The sequence below is a fragment of the Vipera ursinii genome (genome assembly GCF_947247035.1).
Source record: "Vipera ursinii genome assembly, chromosome: 1".
Classification (NCBI taxonomy): domain Eukaryota; kingdom Metazoa; phylum Chordata; class Lepidosauria; order Squamata; family Viperidae; genus Vipera; species Vipera ursinii.
In genome coordinates, this window is record NC_139512.1 from 94,095,512 (window position 1) to 94,121,624 (window position 26,113).

The 26,113-nt window shown below is 37.1% G+C and overlaps 1 protein-coding gene across 1 annotated transcript in view; it reads right to left on the reverse strand.

Moving 5' to 3' along the window:
* Positions 1-452: 452 nt before the first annotated feature.
* Positions 453-26,113, reverse strand: part of CCDC73 (coiled-coil domain containing 73) — a gene marked incomplete at both ends in the record, with an annotated part of 56,139 nt that continues 30,478 nt past the window's right edge. The window contains 9 exons of the mRNA XM_083357652.1: positions 453-698; positions 4,526-4,656; positions 5,982-6,893; positions 8,311-8,485; positions 17,049-17,159; positions 18,783-18,887; positions 19,846-19,905; positions 20,286-20,411; positions 23,972-24,115. Coding sequence (XP_083213778.1) covers positions 453-698; positions 4,526-4,656; positions 5,982-6,893; positions 8,311-8,485; positions 17,049-17,159; positions 18,783-18,887; positions 19,846-19,905; positions 20,286-20,411; positions 23,972-24,115 — 2,010 coding nt within the window. The remainder of the gene's footprint in view (positions 699-4,525; positions 4,657-5,981; positions 6,894-8,310; positions 8,486-17,048; positions 17,160-18,782; positions 18,888-19,845; positions 19,906-20,285; positions 20,412-23,971; positions 24,116-26,113) is intronic.

Below are 26,113 nucleotides of genomic sequence, written 5' to 3' on the forward strand. Positions count from 1 at the left end.
CTAAATGAAAACAAGCTCAGAGAGCAAACCACTGCCAAAATCTAAAACCCGAGCTACAAGTATTTTCTATTATTTCAATAACTAATTTTTTTAAAATGATAATGTTCTGTAGCATCTAGAGGTTATTTCTAAGTTTGGAAAACTCCAAAGATACTGTATTAGGATTCTGAACTATGAACATAGAGATTAGCTTGAGAACTAATTTACATTTAGTGCACTCATTTTGATTGCACTCATTTCCCCCTAATGATTAGCAGTGAAAAAGAAAACTTTTAAAAGAAACAATGTACACATTTCTTCCAACAGTCAATCCCCACTTGGGGAATAGAGAAAAATTAAGAATTTTTGTGATTATCAGAGCAGTTCAACTTTTCTCATTTCACAAGAGGTTATTTTTAGCACTGAATGTAACAAAAGCATGAGAACAACCAAATACATGCATTTAGGAACAATTACATTTCCATTTTTCCTGATATAGCTGTTTTTTCCACATATTCATACTTTCTCTTTCTGGACTGGCAGAGCTTTTCTAAATACAATAAGTTTTCAGTTTTACTGATTTGGGTGTTCATGAATACATTTTGTGAATTCCCATCTTCAGTGCTATGTAAGCTCCCTTTTACAGTAGCTGTATTGACTTCAGAGAGCAGAAGTTGTATTGACTTCATTTGCGGCTGTGATAGAATCTCTGTTGTGGCCTAAAATGTAAGTATACAATATTAGAAATCCTTTTCTATGCCTGATTGCTCTACAGTGTATCTAAAGGACAGCCGTAAGTATTTTTATATATTAGGAAAAAATAAGCTAGAATTCTTGATACTTATTTGGGTGCATTATACTGTAATATAACTATACCTCAGACACGCCCCTGATGCAGTTTATAAAAGGTAATTAAACTGATTCTTCTATGTTTTGGTGATGTTTTTTCTGCATTACTAATATCATTATACTTATCCAAGTCACCTGTGTTGATTGCTGGTAACATCATAGAATCCATTTCAGATTTCATATGGTTATTGTTGGACCAGATTTTCAAACACTACCCTAGGTAAAGGTAAAGGTTCCCCCGCACATGCGTGCTAGTCGTTTCTGACTCTAGGGGCCGGTGCTTATCTCCGTTTCAAAGCTGAAGAGCCAGCGCTTGTCCAAGGACGTCTCCATGGTCATGTGGCCGGCATGACTAGACACCAAAGGCTGTTACCTTCCCACCGTAGTGGTCCCTATTTTCCTACTTGCATTTTTACGTACTTTCGAACTGCTAGGTTGGCAGAAGCTGGGACGAGTAACAGGCGCTCACTGTGACGCAGCACTCGGGATTCAACCCACCAAACTGCCAATTTTCTGATTGACAAGCTCAGCGTCCTAACCCACTGAGCCACCATGTCCCTTATAACACTACCCTATTTATAGTAATTTAAGATTATTGTGTCTGTCTTTATTCATATCAGAAACAGCTTCAAATTATAAACATAACATTCAACACTGAGCAAATAAGAAATGAATAAAATAGCACATACAGCACATGTAAGAATATGAAGGATTAAAACTAAAGGATATTTGTCCAGTACCAGCAACAGCATTTTCTCTCACCAGCATGAGGACTTTCTCTACCCACTAAGTTGTGTCATTGTGTCTGACATTGGACATTCTTACATAACTTTTCTTTGGGGTGTAGAATATAAAATGGATAAGCTGAAAAAGATGATACAGGTCATCTGGTGAAACCCTCCTGCTTAATACTGGAAACCACTGAATCATCTCCAAATGATAGCTACCCAAACCTTATTTAAAGCGTGGAGAAACCCCCAATGTTCCTGGCAGATTGTTTTACTGCTTAAAAGTTCTTGCCATCAAGAAAGTTCTACCAAATCTTGTAACTTCAGTATGAACATTTTCTTATTTCCCACAGAAAGAGTCATTGCTACCATCTGCAAAGGAAACCCTTTCAAATATCTGTAGATCGTGATCATGTCTCCCTGCAGTCTTTTCTCTAAACACGCCCAGCTCTTAACACAGGACTAGATTTCCAGACTCTAGATCATCCTGGTAGCTTTCCTCAGAACTTCCTTCAGCTTCTTCATGTCCCTTTCTAAAATGCAGTGCACAATGCTGGCCATCATGGTACTATTACTTTTATGATCCTTATGCAGTTTATTTCCTAATGTAGGCCAGGATGATACAAGTTTTGTATAGATCTTCACTGCTTATTCCTGTTCAGCTGATGATCCACTAGTACTCCTTGATTCTTCTCATACACTACCACCATGCTAGGTCTTCCCAATCCTCAATTATGGAAGAAGCAGGAACATACAAAGTTGAAGATTCTAGGAAATTCAGGAACCAATCTTGGGTGCGGCTGCAATACACAAGCCTGTTGAATTCACTTCGAATTGTAATTTTGTGGCGATATTTTTGCTCCTCTAACTCGCCTTAAAGGGTTGGTTAGAGTTTTGTGACTTTCTGCTACTATAATGGGAGGTGGGGGCGCCTTTGCATCCTACAGTAATGTAATAGCAATTAAAAGAGACTCAGGCTATACAAAAATGTAAGGAGGTCTGCATGAAAATTGCAGTTATATAACTGCATTGTGTTTTTTATATATAGTATTCTTCGAATACAAATGAGATTGAATTCATTTGCATGTTACAGTTTTCTTGCTGTGATTTTCTTTGGAGTTCTGATATACAGTATTCAAAATTACTTTTGGTTAAATGCAAGTATATAATTTTATATCTTTTTTTAAATCCCATTTATATCCTGCCCTTCTCCGAAGACTCAGGGCGGCTTACAATCTAAAGCACAATGTGCTTAGCAATAGCCTTCATTCTATGTATATATACCTGCTTATTAGGGCTTTCAGGGCCCCCAAGCGGCATTTTTACAAAGTCAGCTTATTGCCCCCAACAATCTGGGTCCTTTTTGATTTCCTGTTTTTGATTTATTTCAAGGGAGATAATTAACATAAATAGCAGTATGAAAAATGTTTTTAATTCAAACTCTCAAATGCTCAAAGCATTGTTTTGAGTTCAAACAAGTTCAAACTTTACCGTAAGTTTTCTGATGCTGTTTAATGTATTCTGAAACTTGAACCAGGACCAGGAGAATAACATGCCTCTGAGAGGGTAGAGCAATCTGATTTTAGTTTAAAATATTATGAAATTTGAAATAGTTGGTTAAGACATCAAAGTAAAAAGCAGAACAATATGAGTTCTGCTCCCACCTTTGCCATGAAAGTCAGCTGGATGACTTTGGGCCAGTCACATGTAAGTCCAACTCACCTCACAGGGTTGTTTGTGGGGGAAAAATAAGAGAAGGAAGGAGTATTGGATATGTTTGTTGCCTTGAGTTATTTGTAAAAATAAAGGGCCGTGTACAAACAAACTATAAATAGGAAACCCTCTTTAGTTGCTGCTAATTTACACAAATATTTATTTATTTTTATTACATGTATATCCCGCCCTTCTCCGAAGACTCAGGGCAGCTTACAAGCTTAGCAGTAGCCTTCATTCTATGTATATGTATATACCCTAGTAAGTTTTTTTTAATGTCAAATTCTTATGACTCCCTTAGTCTAAAACCCAGTCCATAGACCAGCATAATGTTGTTAGGTATTCCAGTTTGTGCCTATATCCTTAGCCACTATAAGCGGCTGCAAGCCTGCTTTCTCTCCTCTGGTCATTCAACTTGCCCTTCTTGGTCATTCTGGACCCATACAATGCCTGAGCTTTGCTTTCCACAGTGCTTCTTGGGTCTTAAGCATTGATTCCATGTAATCTGAAGCTGCATTCTCTTGAAAAAATTTAGACCTGTTTGTTAAATATGAGTTTAGTTTCTGTTCCGGCTATCTAGAAGTTTGATTTGAACCAGGTTCTGTTAGATATTTGAACTTAATATTATTATCAGGAAGTATATTGCACATTTTTGGCAAACAAGGTTTTTACGTGACCATCCTTTTTATTATATTATTTTACACAAGAATAGCATAGCTAATATCTGGGCAATGATCTTGGCACTATATTGATCTATGCCCCTTTCTTGTAAGAGGACTGCCCTTTCTGTTCCAACTCTAAAGAAAGCTGTTGCTTAAACAGAAGCCTGCATAACATACTCAGCATTACCTTCAGATTTAGCAATCAGACAATGAAAGTAGAAGAAAAAAAGAAAATAAAGTCAAAGTGTTGTAAGTTGTATTATATCTAATTCAGACTTACAAATTGCTTGTATCTGTAGTAATAATCAGAAAAATAAACAGAGATACTGTATTCGTATTTTTTTTACTTGAAAAATTTTTATGTAGACCTTGTCTTCAAATAAGCTGTCATCAATTTGATTTATATGCTGTGACTCTCCCCCCCCCCCCCGTTTTCTATCAACTTTAATTGTGAAAAATGTTGCCACATTTGCCCTCTTGATATTATTGTGGAGATCAAGTCAAGTCTTAAAGCATCAAGATGCATACAATTCTATACATAGCTCTGAAGTTAGCTCACCAAGGTCTGCTCTGCAATATTTTTAATTGACTTACGTGTTCTGTGGGGAAAAAAGGATCATAAAAACTGTTTGCTATTGCATTCCATTCTGCACTGGGATTTCTCTTGGGGATTGGATTAATAGTTCCGGTATTCAAAGAATCAGCAATTCTACTGCAAGCGGAAACTGATCAAGAAACAGGAAATAATAACAATTATGTTATTTTCATATAATTTTACTGTGCCAAAATTTTAAATTTACTGTATCTTTTTATTAAACTAAGAATAATACCTTTTGGCATTATAAGATATAAAAAAAGAAAACTAGTATCGAAACTTAGTTGTATACATCTTTTGCTCTCCTTGCTTAAAGAATTTAATATAAACTACATACGTGTTACTTGATTATCTATAGCAAAAAAAATCTATAATTTGTCAAGCAATACTATCCATGTTTATTCTGTTCCTCCCACATTCCAAATGTTTCTGGAGAAGGTAAGGGGAAATCCATTTAATAAATATCCAAAGAAAAACTCTGTTGGATATTATACCAAGACTTTATCAGTAAGTAGTAGCTTTAAAAAGAATTCAGACATTAACAGGCAGGTAGATACCACATTCAGACATTACTGAACTATACATTACTTCATAATTTTCTCCAGAAAACTTCCATCCATTTCTCTAGTTCTGTCTATTTAGCCAAGTATTATTTAGAGGTAATAAAGTAATACATAGAAAGAAGCGGGTGACAGCAAAAGAGGTGAATAAACCAAGTAGTAGAAGCCACAGAAATGTCTAGAAAGAATAGAATAATTCACAAAGAGAAAAAGCAAATTAGACCAATGGTCCCCAATCTTTTGGGCACCAGGGCCCAGTACCCTGGAGAGAGGTTTTGCGGTGGACTTGGAGTGGGCATGGTTTCGTATGCTGCCTGTGGGTGGGGCTTTGCTTGTTTGTGGGGACTGGTTTCTGACATGCCGTGGACCGGTGCCAGTCCACAGACTGAGGGTTTGGGACCCTGAACTAGGCAACAAAATTTTCCATCAAAGGATCTGCTGGATGCCATGAAAATAATGGTACCTTACAAGATCATCAGAGCTCATTCTCTTCTCTGAACCTAGAACATTACTAATTCTACAACATAGTCAAGTTAATCCATCTAATGTCCTTCATAGTGCTTTTACTAGCATACGGTCACACTCACTGAGTAAAAGACCATCAGTCTGGGCCTACCAATACCTTATCCAATTTTTCCAGGAAATCCTTTGCATCACAAAAGCCTTACATTAGACCACTGTCAAAAGTTCATAATCCCTTCCCCATTGTTCAGATAGGCAGTGTGTTCAACCTTTATGCACTCTGTTTGTTCTGCCTGCTTCTTTGTTTTGCAGCAAACCCCTCCCTTCTCTCCAAATTCTGGCACACATTGTTATGAATGGGTGTCAATGTATGACAGTTATTATTGTGGCTATATAATTTTAAATAACTATCAGCATTTAAATATTTTCTTACCTGGTGTTTCTTGTCTTACATCACTATGAATGTTTATAATCTTATCAATTTTTCTTGAGCTCTGAGCAGTTTTCATTTCTTGGGAGAGAGGCCTTTCCTTCAAAGAGACAGGCATTATTTGAATTTCCTCTTGACGTTTTCTTGATAAATTTAAGTATTCCGTTTTTTCTTCCACAACTGGAAGGTTAAAGGATAGCCTTCTGTTTCTGTTTATTAAATTTTCTGTTGTCTTCATGAGCAAAGAACACGATTGTTTTGTGCTTTCTTCCACTGTTATTTTCCTCATCATTGTATTCAATGATTGTTCTCTTTCTTTTTCTTCATTAAAAAATTCAGTAAATTGCTCACTGTTGTCTTTGGACATATGGAAGTTTATCTGTTTATCATCTTTGGCAACTTCACTAATTTTCACGTCTCCAGTTTCAGATTCATATATATCTTGAGAGTCCAGGAGCAAAACCTTTGTATTCACTTCTTTCAATTCGGAACTATAGTTATCAAAGTGTTTGTTAGGCATTTCATGTACACCTGTAGCTGAATTTTCAGTACTTAAAGCTCTTCCCAGAAGTTTATTATTAATGTTTTCATTAATATGAATATTTATACCTATATTCTTACTGGCAGATACATTATGTTTTGGTGATGTTTTTTCTGCATTACTAATAATATCATTGTACTTATCCAAGTCACCTGCGTTGATCGCTGGTAACATTATAGAATCCATTTCAGATTTCATATGGTTATTTGCAGTTTTCTCACAAGTCATTTTAATTTGTTCTTTAGGCTCTTCACTAATTCCTTTATTTGCTGAGTAATCTTCCTCATGGATTGTATTGTTAATATTTTCAGTCCTCTCAGAAATGTCTTCATTTGCAACACCAGCACCCAGATGATCAATAGAATGTCCCAATTCTATAGTGGGATTAAAACAATCTAAGTTCAACACTTTAAAAAAAAGTCTTAGGTTCTTCTACTAGCAACATCATAGAATAAAAATTGTCCCAAGAGAATTATTTCTGCCTTTGCCTGCTTTTTATCAAGTAGGGTTGGGGGGGGGGGTTTCTCCTAGAACTGCCCTTTCTTCACAATTAGCACTCCATGATTATAGGTCAGTTCTGGTGTAATTAAATTGAACATATAAAGGGCTTTGCTTAAAACCATTTCCCTTTGGCTTTTCTTTTAAGTGATTACCCTCATTCATACAATTAACAACTCATTTTAAATCTGTTAAAATCTAGAATATATTATCAACAGTAAATTACTCAAAAATAAACTGCTTTTAAATATGTTTCACATAACACGGACACATGCAAAATGCTTTCCTAAAAAATAGTAGCAACTCCTAGTAGCAGAAACTGCAAAAGAGTATAAAATATTTTACAATTTATTAATGTATTTCTATTTCTATATATTTTGGTCATGCTTGGCTCCCGATGTACTAAGGTTTTCTATCATCCAGAGAGAAAACTCACCCTGGAAAGCCATAATGTTTAAGATAGAATATAAAAGCAGGAATAATGTCACTCTATCTCTGTATCCTTTGCTTTTTCCAGAGGCAAGCAGTTTGAAGCATGGATATTCTCAGGAGCTTGTTTTTTTCATCAGAACGACAAAAACAGCATTGTACTGCAAGCTTTACCCATATTGTATGTGCATGTGAAATGATTCCGAGCTGTAATGTGTCTTTACTCTCCCCCAAAGAAACCCCCTCTCCTTCAGTTGTTATTTTGCAGGACCATACTTCTGTGTCATGGTATCTGGGCCAATTTGTTGGTGATCACCTATAAAGGCCTATAAGGCTTGGGACTTTATTACTTCAATACATTCCAAGGATGGCCATCCTTGCAAAAGATAGTTGCCCCATAAGCTGACCAATGCTTTCTCTATATTACAAATTAAGTAATTGAAAAATTACCTTTCAGCTATCACTCTACTTCCTCGTTATTGTTTTTTTTATCAGTTAAAAACAACATACAAGAAGATGGGAAAGTATTCTACTACCTTTACTACAGATAAGTGGAAGGCAGAGTCAAAGTGCTGTGGGCCAAGACAAGGCAAGTATTCTTAGCAACAAAAATCGGCCTGTTTTATACCTAGCTTCAATATATTACTCACAGCTTTTCCACCTCTATGTCAACTGAGCTGGATGTTAATCAGATGCAGAAACACATAAACCTATGAGAACAAGTGACATTGTTCAGATGTGGAGGGGTGGTTCAATGTTGGTGTTTCTGTTGGCATTGCAGAAAGGAGGAGTAACTTTCTTCACATCTTTTTACCATATTGACTGATGATCGACAACGTATGTTTTAATTATGAATATTTATACCTTCAAAATATTCTGAATCCTTTTCCCCTGTGTTTATACCAGTGTCTATCTCCAGGTTATTGTTTCCTCCATTTTCTTTTTGTTCATGTTCATTAAAGTATTCCATTGTAGTCTGTGTACACTTATCATCTTTTTGGTCTTTAAGGATTTGATTTTCATTAGGCATGTTTTTTACCTGGAGCAAAAAAAAATAGTTTTATTTTTGAAGATATCAAATTGAGAGACATACGATTTCCTTTGTAATAATTTTTAGCATTGAATTTACAAATGGAACAAAATAGTTCTAGAGTTCAAAAAAAATCCTATTCCAAATACCCCAAAGATGCTTTTTCCAAAAGGTAACTGGTCTTTCTTGTTTTTTGTTTGAAAACATTTCACTTCTTATCCAAGAAGTTTCTTAAGTTCTAACTGATTGGAGGGGAATAGAAGGATTTATGTTCTTTGCAGTTATCTAGTCGTTAGCATTCTGAGAGTCAGTTGTTAGCTCTCTGAGTGTCATTGAGGCCACTTGGGAGTTTGTCTGTATTCTCAGGGTTACCTGAATCAGAGAGTACACAGGGATGGAACCCTCCTGGAGTTGCTGAAAGGACTGCATTGTAAACAGGAGACAGGTGATGTCATAACACTTCCTCTCTGTTGGACTGTTCAGTTTTAACATAGATGGCAACTTTGACACCTGTTTCAAACCAATGGTCCTGTCTGTCCAGATTGTGAATTTTGCTGTCTTCCTAAAAGAATGGCCCTTTTCTTTCAGATGCAGATGGACAGCATGGCCTGGATAACTGAGAATCTCCACAGACATTCTATTCCAAATAGGAATGGTATTACTCCTTTACACCCAGGCATACATTCCAACATATATACTAATAAACATGATGCAAGGGAAACAAATAGCAAGCAGTCAGGTATGCATTTAGATATACATTACCTGACCCTGCATAAATAGCAGAAAGCCCACTAAAATGTTTTCCCTCGGTTTATTTGAAATCTTTTAAGTGTGCTTTCCATGTTCAGTTAAAAATTAAATTAGGCATATTACAGATTTTTATTACATAGAAGATAGTGAACTGAAAAATCTAATTCCCTTAATTTGACATGAAGCAGGAGGAAAGTAATGGATTAATAATAATAATTATGGGGAGAAGAGATATTTTTTTAGTCACTTTAAGGGAAGAAGCCAAATAGAATTTGCACTTTTTGTTCCTCAACATTGTAAAAATCATAGAAAGATCTTTATAACTCTGTAAGATTTTAAGTATTAAGTTTTACACTGTTAATTTTTATTGATTTCATAACAAATATTGTGAAAGACATAAGACACAGTTAAAATACAGTTGGAAATCATAAAATATATGGAAATCAGTGATGGAAATTTTTGGATCTTACAGAAATACATAAAAACCGCCCTGAGTCCTCAGGGAAAGGGCGGTATATAAATGCAACTAAATAAAAATAAATAAATAAAATACAGGTAGTCCTCGACTTACAACAGTTCATTTAGTAATCGTTCAAAGCTACAACTGCACTGGGGAAAAGTGACTTATGACCATTTTTTAGACTTATGACCACTGTAGCATCCCCATGGTCGCATGACTTACATTCGGTTGCTTGACAACACAATAATGACGGTTGCAGAGGCCCAGAGTCATGCCTTCTCATAAGCAAATTCAATGGGGAAACCAGATTCAGTTATTAATTTAACTGCAGTGATTCGCTTAACAATTGTGGCAAGAAAAGTCATAAAACTCACTTAACCACATAAATTTTGGGCTCAGTTGTGCTTGTAAGCTGAGGACTACCTGTATAGTATCTTAAAAATAAAGGTTTCCCCTGTCCAGTCATTTCTGCCTCTGAGAAGCAGTGCTCATCTATATTTCTTAGCCGAGAGAGCCAGACTTGTCAGAAGACTTTTCTGTGGTCATGTGGCCACCATGACTATACACTGAGGCACACAGAATGCTGTTACCTTCCCACCGAAGTGATACCTATTTGTTGTTGTTAGCTGCAAAGTCGTATCCGACCCATCGCGACCCTATGGACAACATTCCTCCAGGCCTTCCTGTCCTCTACCATCTTCTGGAGTTCATTTAAGCTCACGCCTACTGCTTCAGTGACTCCATCCAGCCACCTCATTCTCTGTCGTCCCCTTCTTCTATTGCCCTCGATCTTTCCCAGCATTAGGTTCTTCACAGTGAGTCCTTCCTTCTCATTAGGTGGCCAAAGTATTTGAGTTTTAGCTTCAGGATCTGGCCTTCTAAAGAACAGTCAGGGTTGATCTCCTCTAGGACTGACCGGTTTGATCGACTTACAGTCCAAGGGACTCGCAGGAGTCTTCTCCAGCACCATAGCTGAAAGGCCTCAATTCTTTGGCGCTCAGCCTTTCTTATGGTCCAACTTTCACTGCCATACATTGCAACTGGGGAGACCATAGCCTTGACTATACACACTTTTGTTGACAGGGTGCTTTTTAGTGTGCTGTCTAGATTTGCCATTGCTTTCCTCCCGAGGAGCAAGCGTCTTTTAATTTCTTGGCTACAGTTCCCATCTGCAGTGATCTTGGAGCCCAGGAAAATAAAATCTGTCACTACCTCCATTTCTTCCCCATCTATTTGCCAGGATACCTATTTATCTACTTGCATTTGCGTGCTTTCGAACTGCTAGGTGGGCAGGAACTGTGGAGCTCACCCTGTTGCACGGCCCTCTGGTCTTGCACCGGGTTGTTAGCTTTCCAGCTGACAAGCTCTACATCTTTAGCCGCTGAGCCACCGTGCCCACCCCGCCCCACATAGTGTCCCACTGTAGCAAAAATAATATTCCTTTGCACTTTGGAGGGCTTCAATGGAACATTTAAATGAATTATAATATAATTTGTAAATTTTGATTGTTTTCAAATAAAAATAAACTTCAGTTATATTGAAACCAAGAGCGTTCTAAATTCATGGCACATATGGTACTACTAGCCATATTATAGGATGTCATAGCAATCTGCACAATATTTTTAATATTTTTGTATCCGAGGAAAATTTTTCAGAAAACAATTGTGAAATTATCATTAGGATTGTGCCTGGTAAAAAATATAATTCAGCACAAGCACTGCACCTCTCTGCTGTTAATTAAAGCAACCCCTCTTCACCAGCCTGGAAAAAAAGTTTCTGCTTTAACATTTGTATTATCTTTAATGAGTTGACTCCTTAAAACAGCTAAACCTTTTCTAGCATTCTACAAAAGTCTGGAAAAACACCATCTGCTTAAGGAACAAGACCAAAGCACTTCTTCCAAAAAATTTCTAAACCTTGCACAACCCAACTAATCACACAGGAAATGTTACTGGGTGATTACTATAGATGAATTTATTAAGTAACTGTGGGGAATGTATTAAGTAGTGTTGTAGAATATAGACTATTGTTTACTATACTTTGCTACTCTTATTGATACGTCTTCTTTTGTTCACGAAATAGTCAAAATAACTTTATTGGCAGTTACTGTGTTTATCTTTATGTCTAGCATATTAAAAACTTACTTTTTCAAATTTAGTGATAACTAGAATTATCCCCTTCATGGATTACTGCCTTGTCGTGGCGAAGGGGCTTGCGTAATTCAATGAAGCTATGAGCTATGCCGTGCAGGGCCACCCAAGACGGACAGGTCATAGCTGAGAGTTCTGACAAAACGTGATCCACTGGAGAAGGAAATGGCAACCCACTCCAGTATCTTTGCCATGAAAACCCTATGGACAGTACCAAAAGGCAAAACGATATGATGCTGGAAGATGAGCCCCTCAGGTCGGAAGGCGTCCAATATGCTACTGGGGAAGAGCAGAGGGCTAGTACTAGTAGCGCCAGAAAGAATGAAGCGACTGGGCCAAAGCCGAAAGGACGCTCAGCTGTGGATGTGTCTGGTGGTGAAAGGAAAGTCCAATGCTGTAAAGATTTTTTCTCCATAGGAACCTGGAATGTAAGATCCATGAATCAAGGAAAGCTGGACGTGGTCAAACAAGAGATGTCAAGACTGAACATCGACATCTTAGGTATTAGCGAACTAAAATGGACAGGAATGGGTGAATTTAATTCAGATGACCATCAGGTATACTACTGCGGGCAAGAATCCCTCAGAAGAAATGGAGTAGCCTTCATAGTCAATAAAAGAGTAGGAAAATCAATACTGGGATACAATCCTCAAAATGACAGAATGATCTCAGTTCGAATCCAAGGGAAACCATTCAATATCACAGTAGTCCAAGTCTATGCCCCAACCACCAGTGCTGAAGAGGATGAAATTGACCGGTTCTATGAAGCCCTACAGCACCTTATAGAAGTAACACCAAAAAATGATGTCCTTATCATCATGGGGGATTGGAATGCTAAAGTAGGAAGCCAAAAGATAACTGGAATAACAGGCAAGTTTGGCCTTGGAGTACAAAATGAAGCAGGGCACAGGCTGATAGAATTTTGTCAAGTGAATACAATGGTCATAGCAAACACTCTTTTCCAACAACCCAAGAGACGGCTCTACACATGGACATCACCAGACGGTCAACACAGAAATCAGATTGACTATATGCTCTGCAGCCAAAGATGGAGAAGCTCTATACAGTCGGTAAAAACAAGACCAGGAGCTGACTGTGGCTCAGACCATGAGCTTCTCCTTGCAAAGTTTAGGCTTAAACTGAAGAAAGTAGGGAAAAGCACTAGGCCACTCAGGTATGAATTAAATCATATCCCTGTTGAATATACAGTAGAGGTGACAAATAGATTTAAGGAATTAGATCTGATAGACAGAGTGCCTGAAGAACTATGGACAGAGGTTCGCGACATTGTACAACAGGTAGCAACCAAAACCATCCCAAAGAAAAAGAAATGCAAGAAAGCAAAATGGCTGTCTAAGGAAGCTTTGCAAATAGCTGAGGAAAGGAAGAAAGCGAAAGGCAAGGGAGAAAAACATAGATATGCCCAATTGAATGCAGAATTCCAGAGAATATCTAGAAGAGATAAGAATGCCTTCTTAAATGAACAGTGCAAAGAAATAGAAGAAAACAATAGAATAGGGAGGACCAGAGATCTTTTCAAGAAAATTGAAGAGATGAAGGGAACATTCCATGCAAAAATGGGCATGATAAAGGACCAAAATGGCAGGGACCTAACAGAGGCAGAAGAGATTAAGAAGAGGTGGCAAAATTACACAGAAGAACTATACAAGAATGAGCTTAACGTCCCTGATAATCACAATGAGGTGGTCACTGACCTCGAGCCAGACATCCTAGAATGTGAAGTGAAGTGGGCCTTAGAAAAGCTGAGCAACAACAAAGCTAGTGGAGGTGACAGTATTCCAGCTGAGCTATTCAAAATCTTAAAAGACAGTGCAGTAAAAGTGCTACACTCAATTTGCCAGCAAATTTGGAAAACTCAACAGTGGCCACAGGATTGGAAAAGATCAGTTTACATTCCAATTCCAAAGAAAGGCAGTGCCAAAGAATGTTCAAACTATCGCACCATTGCACTCATTTCTCATGCTAGTAAAGTCATGCTTAAAATCCTACAAGCTAGACTTCAGCAGTATGTGGATCGAGAACTACCAGAAGTACAGGCAGGATTTCGAAGAGGCAGAGGAACTAGAGATCAAATTGCCAACATACGCTGGATCATGGAGAAAGCTAGGGAGTTCCAGAAAAACATCTACTTCTGCTTCATTGACTATGCTAAAGCCTTTGATTGTGTGGATCATAACAAACTGTGGCAAGTTCTTAAAGAGATGGGAGTACCAGACCATCTTATTTGTCTCTTGAGAAACCTATATGCGGGTCAAGAAGCAACAGTGAGAACTGGACACGGAACCACTGATTGGTTCAAAATTGGGAAAGGAGTCCGGCAAGGCTGTATACTGTCGCCCTGCCTATTTAACTTATAAGCAGAGCACATCATGAGAAAGGCAGGGCTAGATGAATCAAAAGTTGGAATTAAGATTGCTGGAAGAAATATCAACAACCTAAGATATGCAGATGATACCACTCTAATGGCAGAAAGTGAAGAAGAACTAAAGAGCCTCTTGTTGCGGGTGAAGAAGGAGAGTGCAAAAGTTGGGTTGAAACTTAACATTAAGAAAACCAAGATCATGGCATCTGGCCCTCTCAATTCCTGGCAAATAGATGGGGAAGAAATGGAGGTAGTGACAGATTTTGTTTTCCTGGGCTCCAAGATCACTGCAGATGGGGACTGTAGCCAAGAAATTAAAAGACGCTTGCTCCTGGGAAGGAAAGCCATGGCAAATCTAGACAGCACACTAAAAAGCAGAGACATCACCCTGTCGACAAAAGTGCGTATAGTCAAGGCTATGGTCTTCCCAGTTGCAATGTATGGCAGTGAAAGTTGGACCATAAGAAAGGCTGAGCGCCAAAGAATTGAGGCCTTTGAACTGTGGTGCTGGAGAAGACTCCTGCGAGTCCCTTGGACTGCAAGGCGATCAAACCGGTCAGTCCTAGAGGAGATCAATCCTGACTGCTCTTTAGAAGGCCAGATCTTGAAGCTAAAACTCAAATACTTTGGCCACCTAATGAGAAAGAAGGATTCACTGGAGAAGAGCCTAATGCTGGGAAAGATCGAGGGCAATAGAAGAAGGGGACGACAGAGAATGAGGTGGCTGGATGGAGTCACTGAAGCAGTAGGCGTGAGCTTAAATGGACTCCAGAAGATGGTGGAAGACAGGAAGGCCTGGAGGAACGTTGTCCATAGGGTCGCGATGAGTCGGACACGACTTCGCAGCTAACAACAAAGAATTATTTGCTTTGTAAGAGTATACAAAATAATGTTACCTAGAACAGATTTACACAATCTGAAGAGAAACCAGATTTATTTTATTTTATAGTTGTCAATATATTATTGCACCCATTACTCTCTGTCAATCCTGATTGTAATTGCTGTCTTTTATTTCCCTTTTTATTATTTTCTGTTGCCTAGTCATTGACTGAATAAATAAATTTTAAAAAATTCTCAAAGTATTATTTGGAAGTTTTTAGTGTACCAACTGGATGGATCTTTTAAAGGGAAATATTTTTTATCCTATTCTCTTATCGAGAAGCTGACTGACTTGAAATTCTCCCCCGCTATCTGCGATTGGATTCAAGATTTTCTTAGGGATCGGGTACAAACAGTGAGGGTCGGGTCTGCTTTGTCCACCCCCCTGAAGCTTTGCACCGGCACGCCACAGGGCTGTGTGCTTAGCCCCTACCTGTACTCTTTATACACTTATGATTGTGTATCATCTGACCCATCCACTGAGATAATCAAGTTTGCAGATGATACAACTGTGGTGGGTCTTATTACAGGTGGGGATGAGACAGCATATAGGGCGGAGGTACAAAAACTATCCATATGGCGTAGTAACAACAATTTGCACCTAAACATCGGCAAGACGAAAGAGATGGTGTTAGACTTCCGGAGAAAAAAGGAGGAACCTGCCCCACTTTACATCGGGGAAGACTGTGTAGAGAGAGTTTCCTCCTTTAAATTTCTGGGAGTCTACCTCTGTGAAGATCTGACCTGGAAAGTTAACACAACCCAGGTGGCTAGAAAGGCCCAACAGAGGCTTCACTTTCTTAGGGTCTTGTGGAAGAACAGGGTAGAACAACAGCTAATGACCCTCTTTTACCGGTCTACTATAGAGAGCGTCCTCTCGTATGGTATTGTGGTTTGGTATGCTGATCTGACAGCCGCGGATAGGAAAGTATTACAGAGGGTAGTGAGCACAGCACAAGACATTGTGGGCTGTTCCCTGACACCACTGGATGACATCGCCAGGGCTCGCTGCCTTGGAAGAGTGAGGAAGATTCTCAGGGATGACTCACACCCTGGACGGTATCTCTTTACTCTCCTACCATCCGGTAAGAGATATAGGAATATAGCCAGCCGTACCAACAGGCTGAAAAATAGTTTTTATCTGTGGGCTGTTAGGCTTTTAAATGGGACATAATCTTATGCAGAATTGACTTGGGAGGCCGGTGTGTGGTGTAGTTGGTTCACATAGTGTGGTGGGATGGAGGGTTTGTTGTCACTGTGTGTTGGGGGGAGAGAGCACGGGGGGAGGCTCAGCTAATCTCAATGTACACATGTGTTGTGATTCAGGGCCAGCCTGTGGGTCCGGCAGCCGGCTCGGATGTCTCGGATGACTCAGACGAGGGGGAGGAGGAGGGTGTGGAAGACGAACTGGCTGATGATGGCTTGGAGGCTTCGCAGAGCCCCCAGCCAGGGCCCTCTTCTCAGCTGCGCGAGCCCGATAGTGCGGAGGATGATGACCCACAGCTGGCCCTGTTCAAGGACGCCCGACGCAGGAGGCAGTCAAGCAGGAACAAGCAGAGAAAGGCTGTGGGACTCCTCGGAAGGAGGCACAGGGAGGCCACGCCCTGAACTCTAAATAAAAGGAGTGTTTGGGGAAGGGCTGGTTGCTGAAAGCAACTGTTCCGTTTGAGGATCAAAGTTCCGGTTTCTTGTTTCATGTTCTGTTGTTTTGCTTGTGAATTAAACTTGGCAGACGCTTTCCAGCCTCAGACGCTCTCCAGTTTGTACAGGGGTTTGCCTTTCTGCAAGGCCGGTAGCAGGCTGGTTCAGAACAACATGTTGTACTTTGACAATAAAGGTTTATTTATTATTATTTTTGTCATCTTCTCCTAGGCTCCTGAGGTTTTTGGAACATTTTGGTTAGTACTTAGTAACTCTGTTAATACAGTAGTATTTGATTAATAAACCAACCTCATTTTTCCAAGTTGCTTGTACTGTCTTATATTCATTCAGAAGACTAGCTAACTTTTGTTCATTTTCCTTTGCATTCTCCCTTTGCATCTCATTATCTCTTTCAAGGATCTGCAATAAAATTAATTATCCAAAAAGTAATCAATACCACTTTAATGAATTTTGATATGTTTTATGTTGCTTAGACCTTTTCTTATAACATGCAGAAAGTACCATACAGATCAGTGATAATGTGCTATCACAACAATAATTTTCATAAATAGGAAAAAGCATATAGTTTAGCTAACCCAAAATAGGTTATAAAAATAGCTATAAAGGGGTATAAGAATATTTGTCATTATTCAGTTTCACTGCATAAGTTTTAATGCACTGAGAAATATAAAATACAGACCTAAGAAATATGAAATGTAGCACATTCCCAACCATGGTTTATGAATATAAACACCATAATAAAAGCAGAATATACTTTTATTAATATTTTATTAAACAAATCAAATCTGAATTTCTTTTATTAATGTTGTATATTACTTAGATTTAAAATGTAATTATTTTAAGGATTGTGAAAAACAACACAACAGCTATTTACTGAGTTATTTTTGTTTTGTTTATTCTCATTTGATTTTCCATTTAGTCCAATGAAGTAGGAAAAATATCTAAAAATAATCATATTTATTTGTTCAATTACTTAACATAATATAGCAACAAAAATGTATTCTGAAGTAGAAGAATTTTCAGTTGGTGTTCTTTTAAACTCATAACTTTGCATGATCATTGAATGAGGGGTCAGTAAGAGAGGACTACGTGAAAAGGTTTTTTTTCGCAATTCACTATTTATATCCTATTAGAAATATATAATATTATTAATTTTATCTATCAAGCATATTGAAGAAACATATCAGAATATTTATAAATGTGAACTGTAAATGTCTACTATACATAGTGAGAGTTTTATTGGGGGGATGAGAAAATATCTCATAAACTACATAAGCACTGACACGAACTAAGTAAATGTTCCATGTGAAACATATTTTTAAGCTTGAATTTCAGGAAGGGTTATTTCAATGAATGCTTCCGGAATGTGGCATAAAGTCAAAATATAATTTACGTTACAGGTAGTCCCTGACTTATGACCACAACTGAGTCCCAAATTTATGTTGCTAAATGAAACATTTTTAAAGTGAATTTTGCCCCATTTTATGACCTTTCCCTGCCACAGTTAAGTGAATCACTGCAGTCGTTAAGCTAGCAACACGGTTGTTAAGTGAATGTGGCTTCCCCACTGACTTTGCTTGTCAGAAGGTTGCGAAAGGTGATCACATGACCCTGGGATACTGCATCAGTTGCATCAGTTGCATCTGAATTTTGATCACACATCCATGGGGATGCTACAACTGCCATAAGTGGGGAAAATGGTCATAAGTTATTTTTTTCAATGGCATTGTAACTTTGAACAGTCACTTGTAAGCTGAGGACTACTTGTACTAGAGGAAATGTACTTGGGGAAATCTTAGAACAGTTTTGGAGGATACATGGTAGACTTCAGATGGATAAAAAATTGACTCCCTCCTATTTCTGTTGACAAAAGCCATTCCATCAAGGGACAAACTCATTGTAGACTATCTGATGTAACTTTTGCAAAGCATCCTATAATCCTCATTTTAGAATATTTCATTTTAATTGTTTAGAATGAATTGTGGGTCGTTGGTATACATTCATATAGAGTCAACATTTTACCTGATACTCTTCTCTTAGTTTATTCAACTCCACCTCAGTTCTGTTATTTCTTTCAGTCTGTCTGCAGAGGAGTTGTTGCATATGTTGTAGAGAAGCCATAATCTCCTTGTTTAATAAAAAGAAAAGAAAAGGTGTAATACTTCAGATTATAGGATTACTCTGTAAAGTTGCCTATGATGGAATCATTAAATGCATTTGTGAGGATATATATATATATATATATATATATACACACACACACACACACACACACACACATACACGTATGTATGTGTGTGTGTGTGTATAATGTTGACATCTTAAATTTTAATATATATTTTTAAGACATGCATCCATTCTATTTGTGCCAATTGTTAAATAGGAGTTTATAATCTCATAAGAGATTATGAACATGTTTATGAACATGTTTCATAAGAACATGTTGCTTACCTGTAACAGGTTCTTCAAGTGGCTAGCTGTACATTCACCTGTATTGATATTGTGCCTGCATAAAGCTATTGCCTGGGAGCCCTGCATGGCTTCCACTATCCTCATTTTTCTAAAATTCTAAAATTAGTGTGCAATTAATACAGAAAGAGTGGACTATATGAATATATATTAATGACCCATAATCATAGATAGGCATTCTTCTTCATCGTAGTCTCTGTGCATCACACATATAGATAATTAGCAAATTTATTTAAAAGATTAAGGAAGTGGTTGTATTATGTCAACACAGAGAAAAAAATCATTCAAAAGATGCACTGTCTGGGCTTGAATACATATGATATAATAGCTGGGAAAATGTGTGACCAAAACTGTGTGGATGCAGAAAAACAGTGTGTGACCCCAATTAAGACAGATCAGAGGAATAGCATACAACAGTGATTTAATTCATTTGTACCCAAAAATATCACACACACACATTTATCTATATTTAGACAAAAACACATGCAGACTAGTCTTTAGCCCCTTCGTGTTCTGCTGTAAAGAGAGGAAATAATTCAATCCCTGTGACAATTAATTCCACAATATGGGCCTCATAATTGGGAAAGCAGAATTGATAACTTATGTGAAACATAACCTGTTTCTCTTCTTTAAGTCTTGCAATTTCTTCAGTGATTTTTCCATTTAAATCTACTTCCTATAAATAAAACAAGCACATTGAAATCAATTCCACTGGTCCCTCTAGTTGATTTTGTTACACCATAAGCACAGATCCTTATATTGAAAAGAGGAGTCAAATGGTGGCCAAACAATAGAAAACAATATAAGGGGAACTTAATGCCATTATTATACCATAATGTTTACTACTCAATAATATACTTATTTTAATATACAAGAAATGTAACAAGAACTTAAAATGTCACACTGTGTAGGACGTACAAAGCAAAATTATTTAACATTCAGTGAGCAAGTCATAAATACATTACTTAAAGCTGCCTAAAATATAAAATTTAAAGTCGCTTTTAAAAATAAGCATATCCTCTTTTTTCTAAATTAATAAGAAATATTGGAAAATACCAATGAATTTTTTTGCTGTAGTATTTGTAGCTCTAGCTCCTTTGCTTTCAGACTGAGATCTTCTTCCACTTTATACTGATAGGTAACCTTGGATTTTATCACATCTGATGTAACTTTCTTTAGTTCCTTAATAAATAAATATTAATTAGAAATTCATGTATTCAAACTGGATGAAAAGTTAGACTTAAATTAGTGCTTTTCTAAAATGACCAGCAGCAAGTTGGATCAACCCTCTTACAACAGCGATGGATGCACTATTGGAAAACTTGAAAGACCAGGTTCGGGAAAGATCATCATGGAGAAAATCTATTGTAGTGATCTACTGCCTGGGATCATGAAAATTTGATAGCTACTTGATCAGTCAAACAGAAAGTCCAAGCACATTATTGGCATTAATAGAAGTTTGGAGAACTAGTTTGATCTACAGCAGGGGTAGACAACCTTGGCTCTTTTATGACTCGTGGACTTCAACTCCCAGAATTCCCATGCTAGCCATGGCAGGAAGCAGCTAGGTGACTTTAAATGACTTTCAGTCATTCTCTCTCGACAGTGGCCCACTATTTTTGAAAAAGCTTGCCAAGAAAACTGAAGGGATTCATCCAGAAGTCAAAACTAACTCAAAGCCAATAATAAAAATAAAAGTAAATTGGGAAGGACTAGATAGGTGTATAAAAATGCCAAATCCAGTCTAAGCATCTGGCTGATTCTGCAATAAACTATCGTCATCATTATCATCATCATCATCGAAACAATGACATCATTTCAGGAGTGATATCTATGATTAAATATATTCCTTCTACATTCAACCATATGCTGTCTACATTATTCTTTTTCGATTGAACACTACTAGAAATACTGCTGGGAAATGCTAAACAGTTTCCTCTATACTGTACAGTATTGCTGTATTGCTAAAAGATCTGCCAGAACTTCCTGATCTAAATGGAGCAAATCAAAGAAGAAAAACGATCAACAATCTAATGATTTAGTTCACGCTGAGATTTCTAACAATGAAAAAATGGATATAATTTATATTAGTAATCCATATAAATTATTGTTGAACTCATAAGGATTAAAGATGCAATGCCTAGTCCAATTTACCTGAAATACTTCAAAAGATTTTATTTTTAAAATGCAAAAATGCATTAAAACATGGTATTCTTTGCACTTCCTTTTACCTTATTCCTTTCCTTTTCTACCTAGGTTATTCACAGCAGCTAATGCAGCAAATAAAGAGTACATGCTTTGAGCTTATTAAATTACAAAGTATAGATCTCAGAGTCATAAATATTCCATCTTTCCATACCTCTTCCCTTTTCTTTTTGTATGGGGTAGCCTGTTTAATATCTCTCTCTCCTTGAGCGTTCTGACGTTTACTTAGACAAATAGCAAAGGTTATGAATGCTATTTGTAGATAACATCAGGAATTCTTCATAATGGCATAGCACTGAACCAAGTATTCATATGGTGGTAGTTTTATCTAGGAGGAACTAAGTTTGGACTGTTTAACTTTTCTTCATAAAAATGGAATTCCCCTTATCACAGTCCAAAAGTTTAACTGTTCTGGACAAAATCATAAAACGGTGGAAAAATAGAAATAAATATTCCAGTTGCTGAACTTTATGGATATCCGGTTATATAAATACAGCTACTTTTTAAGGAAAATTTATTTCAGTCATAGTCTGACAGAAGGTGATGTTACAAAGAAAAACTATTTCTAAGCCATGGTTCTCTTCAAATGCTGATGCTGAAGTGCGCACAATGGAGCCAGAATTTTATTTTATTTTTTTAAATGCTACTGCGCTTGCTGAACAAGCATTGCCAAAATGCTGGACTTGCTGACATGATATTTCCTTTTTCTGTTTAGAAGACATGTATAAAGGTTTTGTGGTGGCTTATCCTCCTTTGCTCTAAAGGATAGTGCAGGGGTAGGCAACCTCGGCTCTTTTATGACTCATGGACTTCAACTCCCAGAATTCCTGAGCCAGCATAGCTATGCTGACTCAGGAATTCTGGGAGTTGAAGTCCATGAGTCATAAAAGAGCCGAGGTTGCCTACCGCTGGGATAGTGCTTTACATGGCATCTTTTACTCCCAGAAGGTGATAGGCCTCTCTCCATTAACTAAGAAGCAGGAAGAAAGAGTGAATGCTAAATCAAATATCTTTGGAGAAGAAATTCTTTGCCAAAAAAACCTGCAGGGACTTGAACGGAAGGTACAGATACAGGTACAGGTATATGCGAGGGTGAAGGTTCGTTCTCTGAGCTTATGAGTTGGTTTCCAAACCTTTCGTTACCAGGCTAGATAACATCTTCAGTGGAGTTTAGGGAATGTCAGTGTCAGTGTTCTTCTGTTTATAAGGGCTTCAGGTATGGGTGTGTCAAGTGAGCCCAGAAGACCCTCACTCAACACACCCACACCTGAAGCCCTTATAAACAGAAGAACACTGACAATGACATCCCCTAAACTCCACTGAAGATGTTGCCTAGCCTAGTAACAAAATGTTCAGAAACCAACCCACAAGCTTGGAGAACAAGAGATATATAACTGGTTCTATGTCTTTCTGTAACACAGGCCATGTACAGCAGCATTGGTAGCAGGAGGTCACATCCACCAACTTTTGACCTTTCTGTTGTGGTTCACTGGCTGCACTACAAAAAGCAATGGCAAGAGCCAAGACAAACATTAAATCTGACTACATCTAGGTTGTATTTGATTGTAATGAAGATTAAGTAGAATTAATATGTTCCCTACAAATATATTTCGCCATTCCCCTCTTTAAATTTTTTTTAAAAAAATAATTGATAAATTTAAGTGTTTCATCCAAGGTTTTCTGTAGCTGCATGAAGTTCTGAGGCTAAAGTATATATACCACTGTTACAAAATGAAAGTGTTATTTTTTATAAATTTAAATAAAATTTATAAATTTTTATAAATTTAAATGTTACCAAGACTCATCATGGCCTACAACATAATAAAATATATTCCATTATATAGCAAATATTGAAGGTACAGTAATCAGCAAAAAACAATAATTATAAAAACACAATGTCTCATCAAATCCTATACTCCAGTAAGAGTATTCAGGTGATAGAACACAGTATTCTACTCTAAGCCTTAAGACCAAAAAAAAAAGTAGTACTGGTAGCTATTTCATCCTAGACGCAAAGCAAAAGATTATTTATAGCATCAGATACAGAAAAACAGTAGGCACTGTCTTCCTAGAGATTACTGTTTATAAAAATTGAGCTGGCAGACAAATCTAGATAACCTGCAATAAATTATTGGAGCTGATTATTTTAACAGGGTTCCCAATTGTTCAGATTATATGTCAACCTGTGTTTGGATGCCTTAAACTCACCTGGGATAAAACAAACTGCATTCATACCTACCTTTTTTAGATTATTTATCTCCGACTCTTGTGTTGTATTAATTGCTGACAAATTCTTATTGAATTGAACTGCTTCCACAACTTATATAAGGGGTTGGGTAGGAAATAAAAAAAATAACATTAAAATATCATCTTCATTGTGTTATTTCACATATTCTACAAAGTGAGCTCATTCTAGAAAATGTGTTTGCGAACTTTTTTTCTGACAAAGTTAAAGTTGCTTTTGAAAAGTTAGAAGCAGTCTCCTTTATTACGATTACTAAGCTGTGTTTTATTAAATTGTGTCCAGAATGTATTACATATTTACCATTTTTCTCTAATTTCCCATGAGCACCTTTTATTATTTCAAATTGATTCATTATAACTGCATGGCATTTTTCAAATTCATTCAGTCTTTTCTGGTAATCTTCCTTTGATGAATTGTACAATTGCATCTTGTGCTCCTGCAAAAACAAGGAAAATTCTTTGAACTATTATATGATGCAATGTCCATAAAACAATAATTCTAAATCCAGTTACTCTAATGTTAGCCTCATTTAAAAGTAAGCTTTCTTTCAAATAAACAAGATTTTATCTGTAATAATCCAGAGTCATTGGTAGTCAGGCTTTATATAAATTAATAATAAAAAATAATACTAAATAGTGACCAAATTAGTAGACCAGAGAAACACTGCGACATAGTATACCTGGATTTCAGTAAGGCATTCAACAAAATAGACCACAATCTACTGCTTGGTGAGCTAGAAAAAGGTGGAATAGACAACATCACCACCAAATGGATTTGTAGCTGGCTGACAAACTGTACCCAACGAGTAGTCCTCAGTGGTACTACATCCGCTTGGAGAGGAGTAAGCAATGGGGTACCACAAGACTCCGTCTTAGGCCCAGTAGTCTTCAATATCTTCATCAATGACTTAGATGAGAGAATAGAAGGGGAACTCATCAAATTTGCAGATGACACTAAACTGGCAGGAATAGCCAACACCCCAGAAGACAAGCTCAGGACCCAAAAAATTAGGATTTATTTCATCAGTTCTTTCTTTTCTCAATTCAGTTCTCGTTCTCTTCTAATTCCAACCTGAGCATTCCAGGATTTTACCTGACTTCCTTTCTCTTTCTATAATGGAGGAAAAGCATACTATACTGCAGGGGTCCCCAATCCCCAGTCCATGGACCAGTATTGGGCCACAGAATGCCAGCAACCAGCCTGCACAAACAAGCAAAGCCCCTTCTGTGGGATGCAGGCAGCACACAAAACCACACACTCTCCGGTCTACGGAAAAACCTTTCTCCGTGGAACCGGTCCCTGATTGGGGACCTCTGGTTGGGGACCTCTGCTATACAGGCTCTTCGTTGTTGATAGCCTTAGGTAACTTAGGTAACTTAGGCCTTTCTCTCACCATATCATTTTTAAAATACATTATTTCTGCTATACAAAGCTAACCACTTTCCAACACTCTGTATTCTGTATTCCAATCACCAGCTAATAGTACTAAAGGTACATTTAACGTATTATGTCATTTGCCATGAAATTCTTCATTGTCTGATATTAGAATCGTACATTCTTGACTTATCATCATGAAAGGATTTGCTGATTACATATAGACTAGATTATATATTTTGCTTCCTAAGAATAATTCACAGGTCACATGTTATTTTTGAAATTAGGTTGTATTAGTATAGTAAGGTTAATTATTCAATAAAGTTATGGTCAAAACAACCTTAAAAACATTTCCTTGCATATATTGTTCTATTATTTTCCTGCTTCTCAGCTACTCCTGCTTATCTTTTGTTCTTGTGCTTAAAATAGCAGTTCCTGCCCTAGTCACAACAAAATGAGGAATAGGCATGGCTGGAATGTTGCATCCACTTGCATGTACTCTACAAGTGAAAAAATAATTCAACTTAAATTTGTATAATTGTTGTATTTAGCTCACTTTGGATTTTTAAATGCATTACCCTGTGAAACAAACTTGATGCTTATTAAATATGAAAGCTGTAGTATTAAATTTATATTTATTGTCTCATTTACATATAAATTTACATTTAATTAAATTTACATGTAAGTATTAATTTAGTAGACCACTCCTGCAGCAAGATCAATTGCAATCTGTTTTACTAAGAAGTTTTCTGCTTGTTTTTACTTCTGATTGAAATTGGATGAAATGTTTATGATAGCCATTTATGAAATATTTCCTACCATAGTTGAGAAGAATAAATTCAGTTTTTTTTCATGGACATTAATAATTTATTGGAATTTCAACAAAAATGGACTAATTTCTCTATACTTTAATAGGCAATTGTAATGAAAAAATTATATATAATATAGTTATAAAAACTGGGAGGGGGGGAATCCAGAAATACAACATTTAATATAAAATTTCTCGTGTTTATAGCAAGTCTTCACACATGAAATGTGTTTTTTGCTCTTTATACCAGGA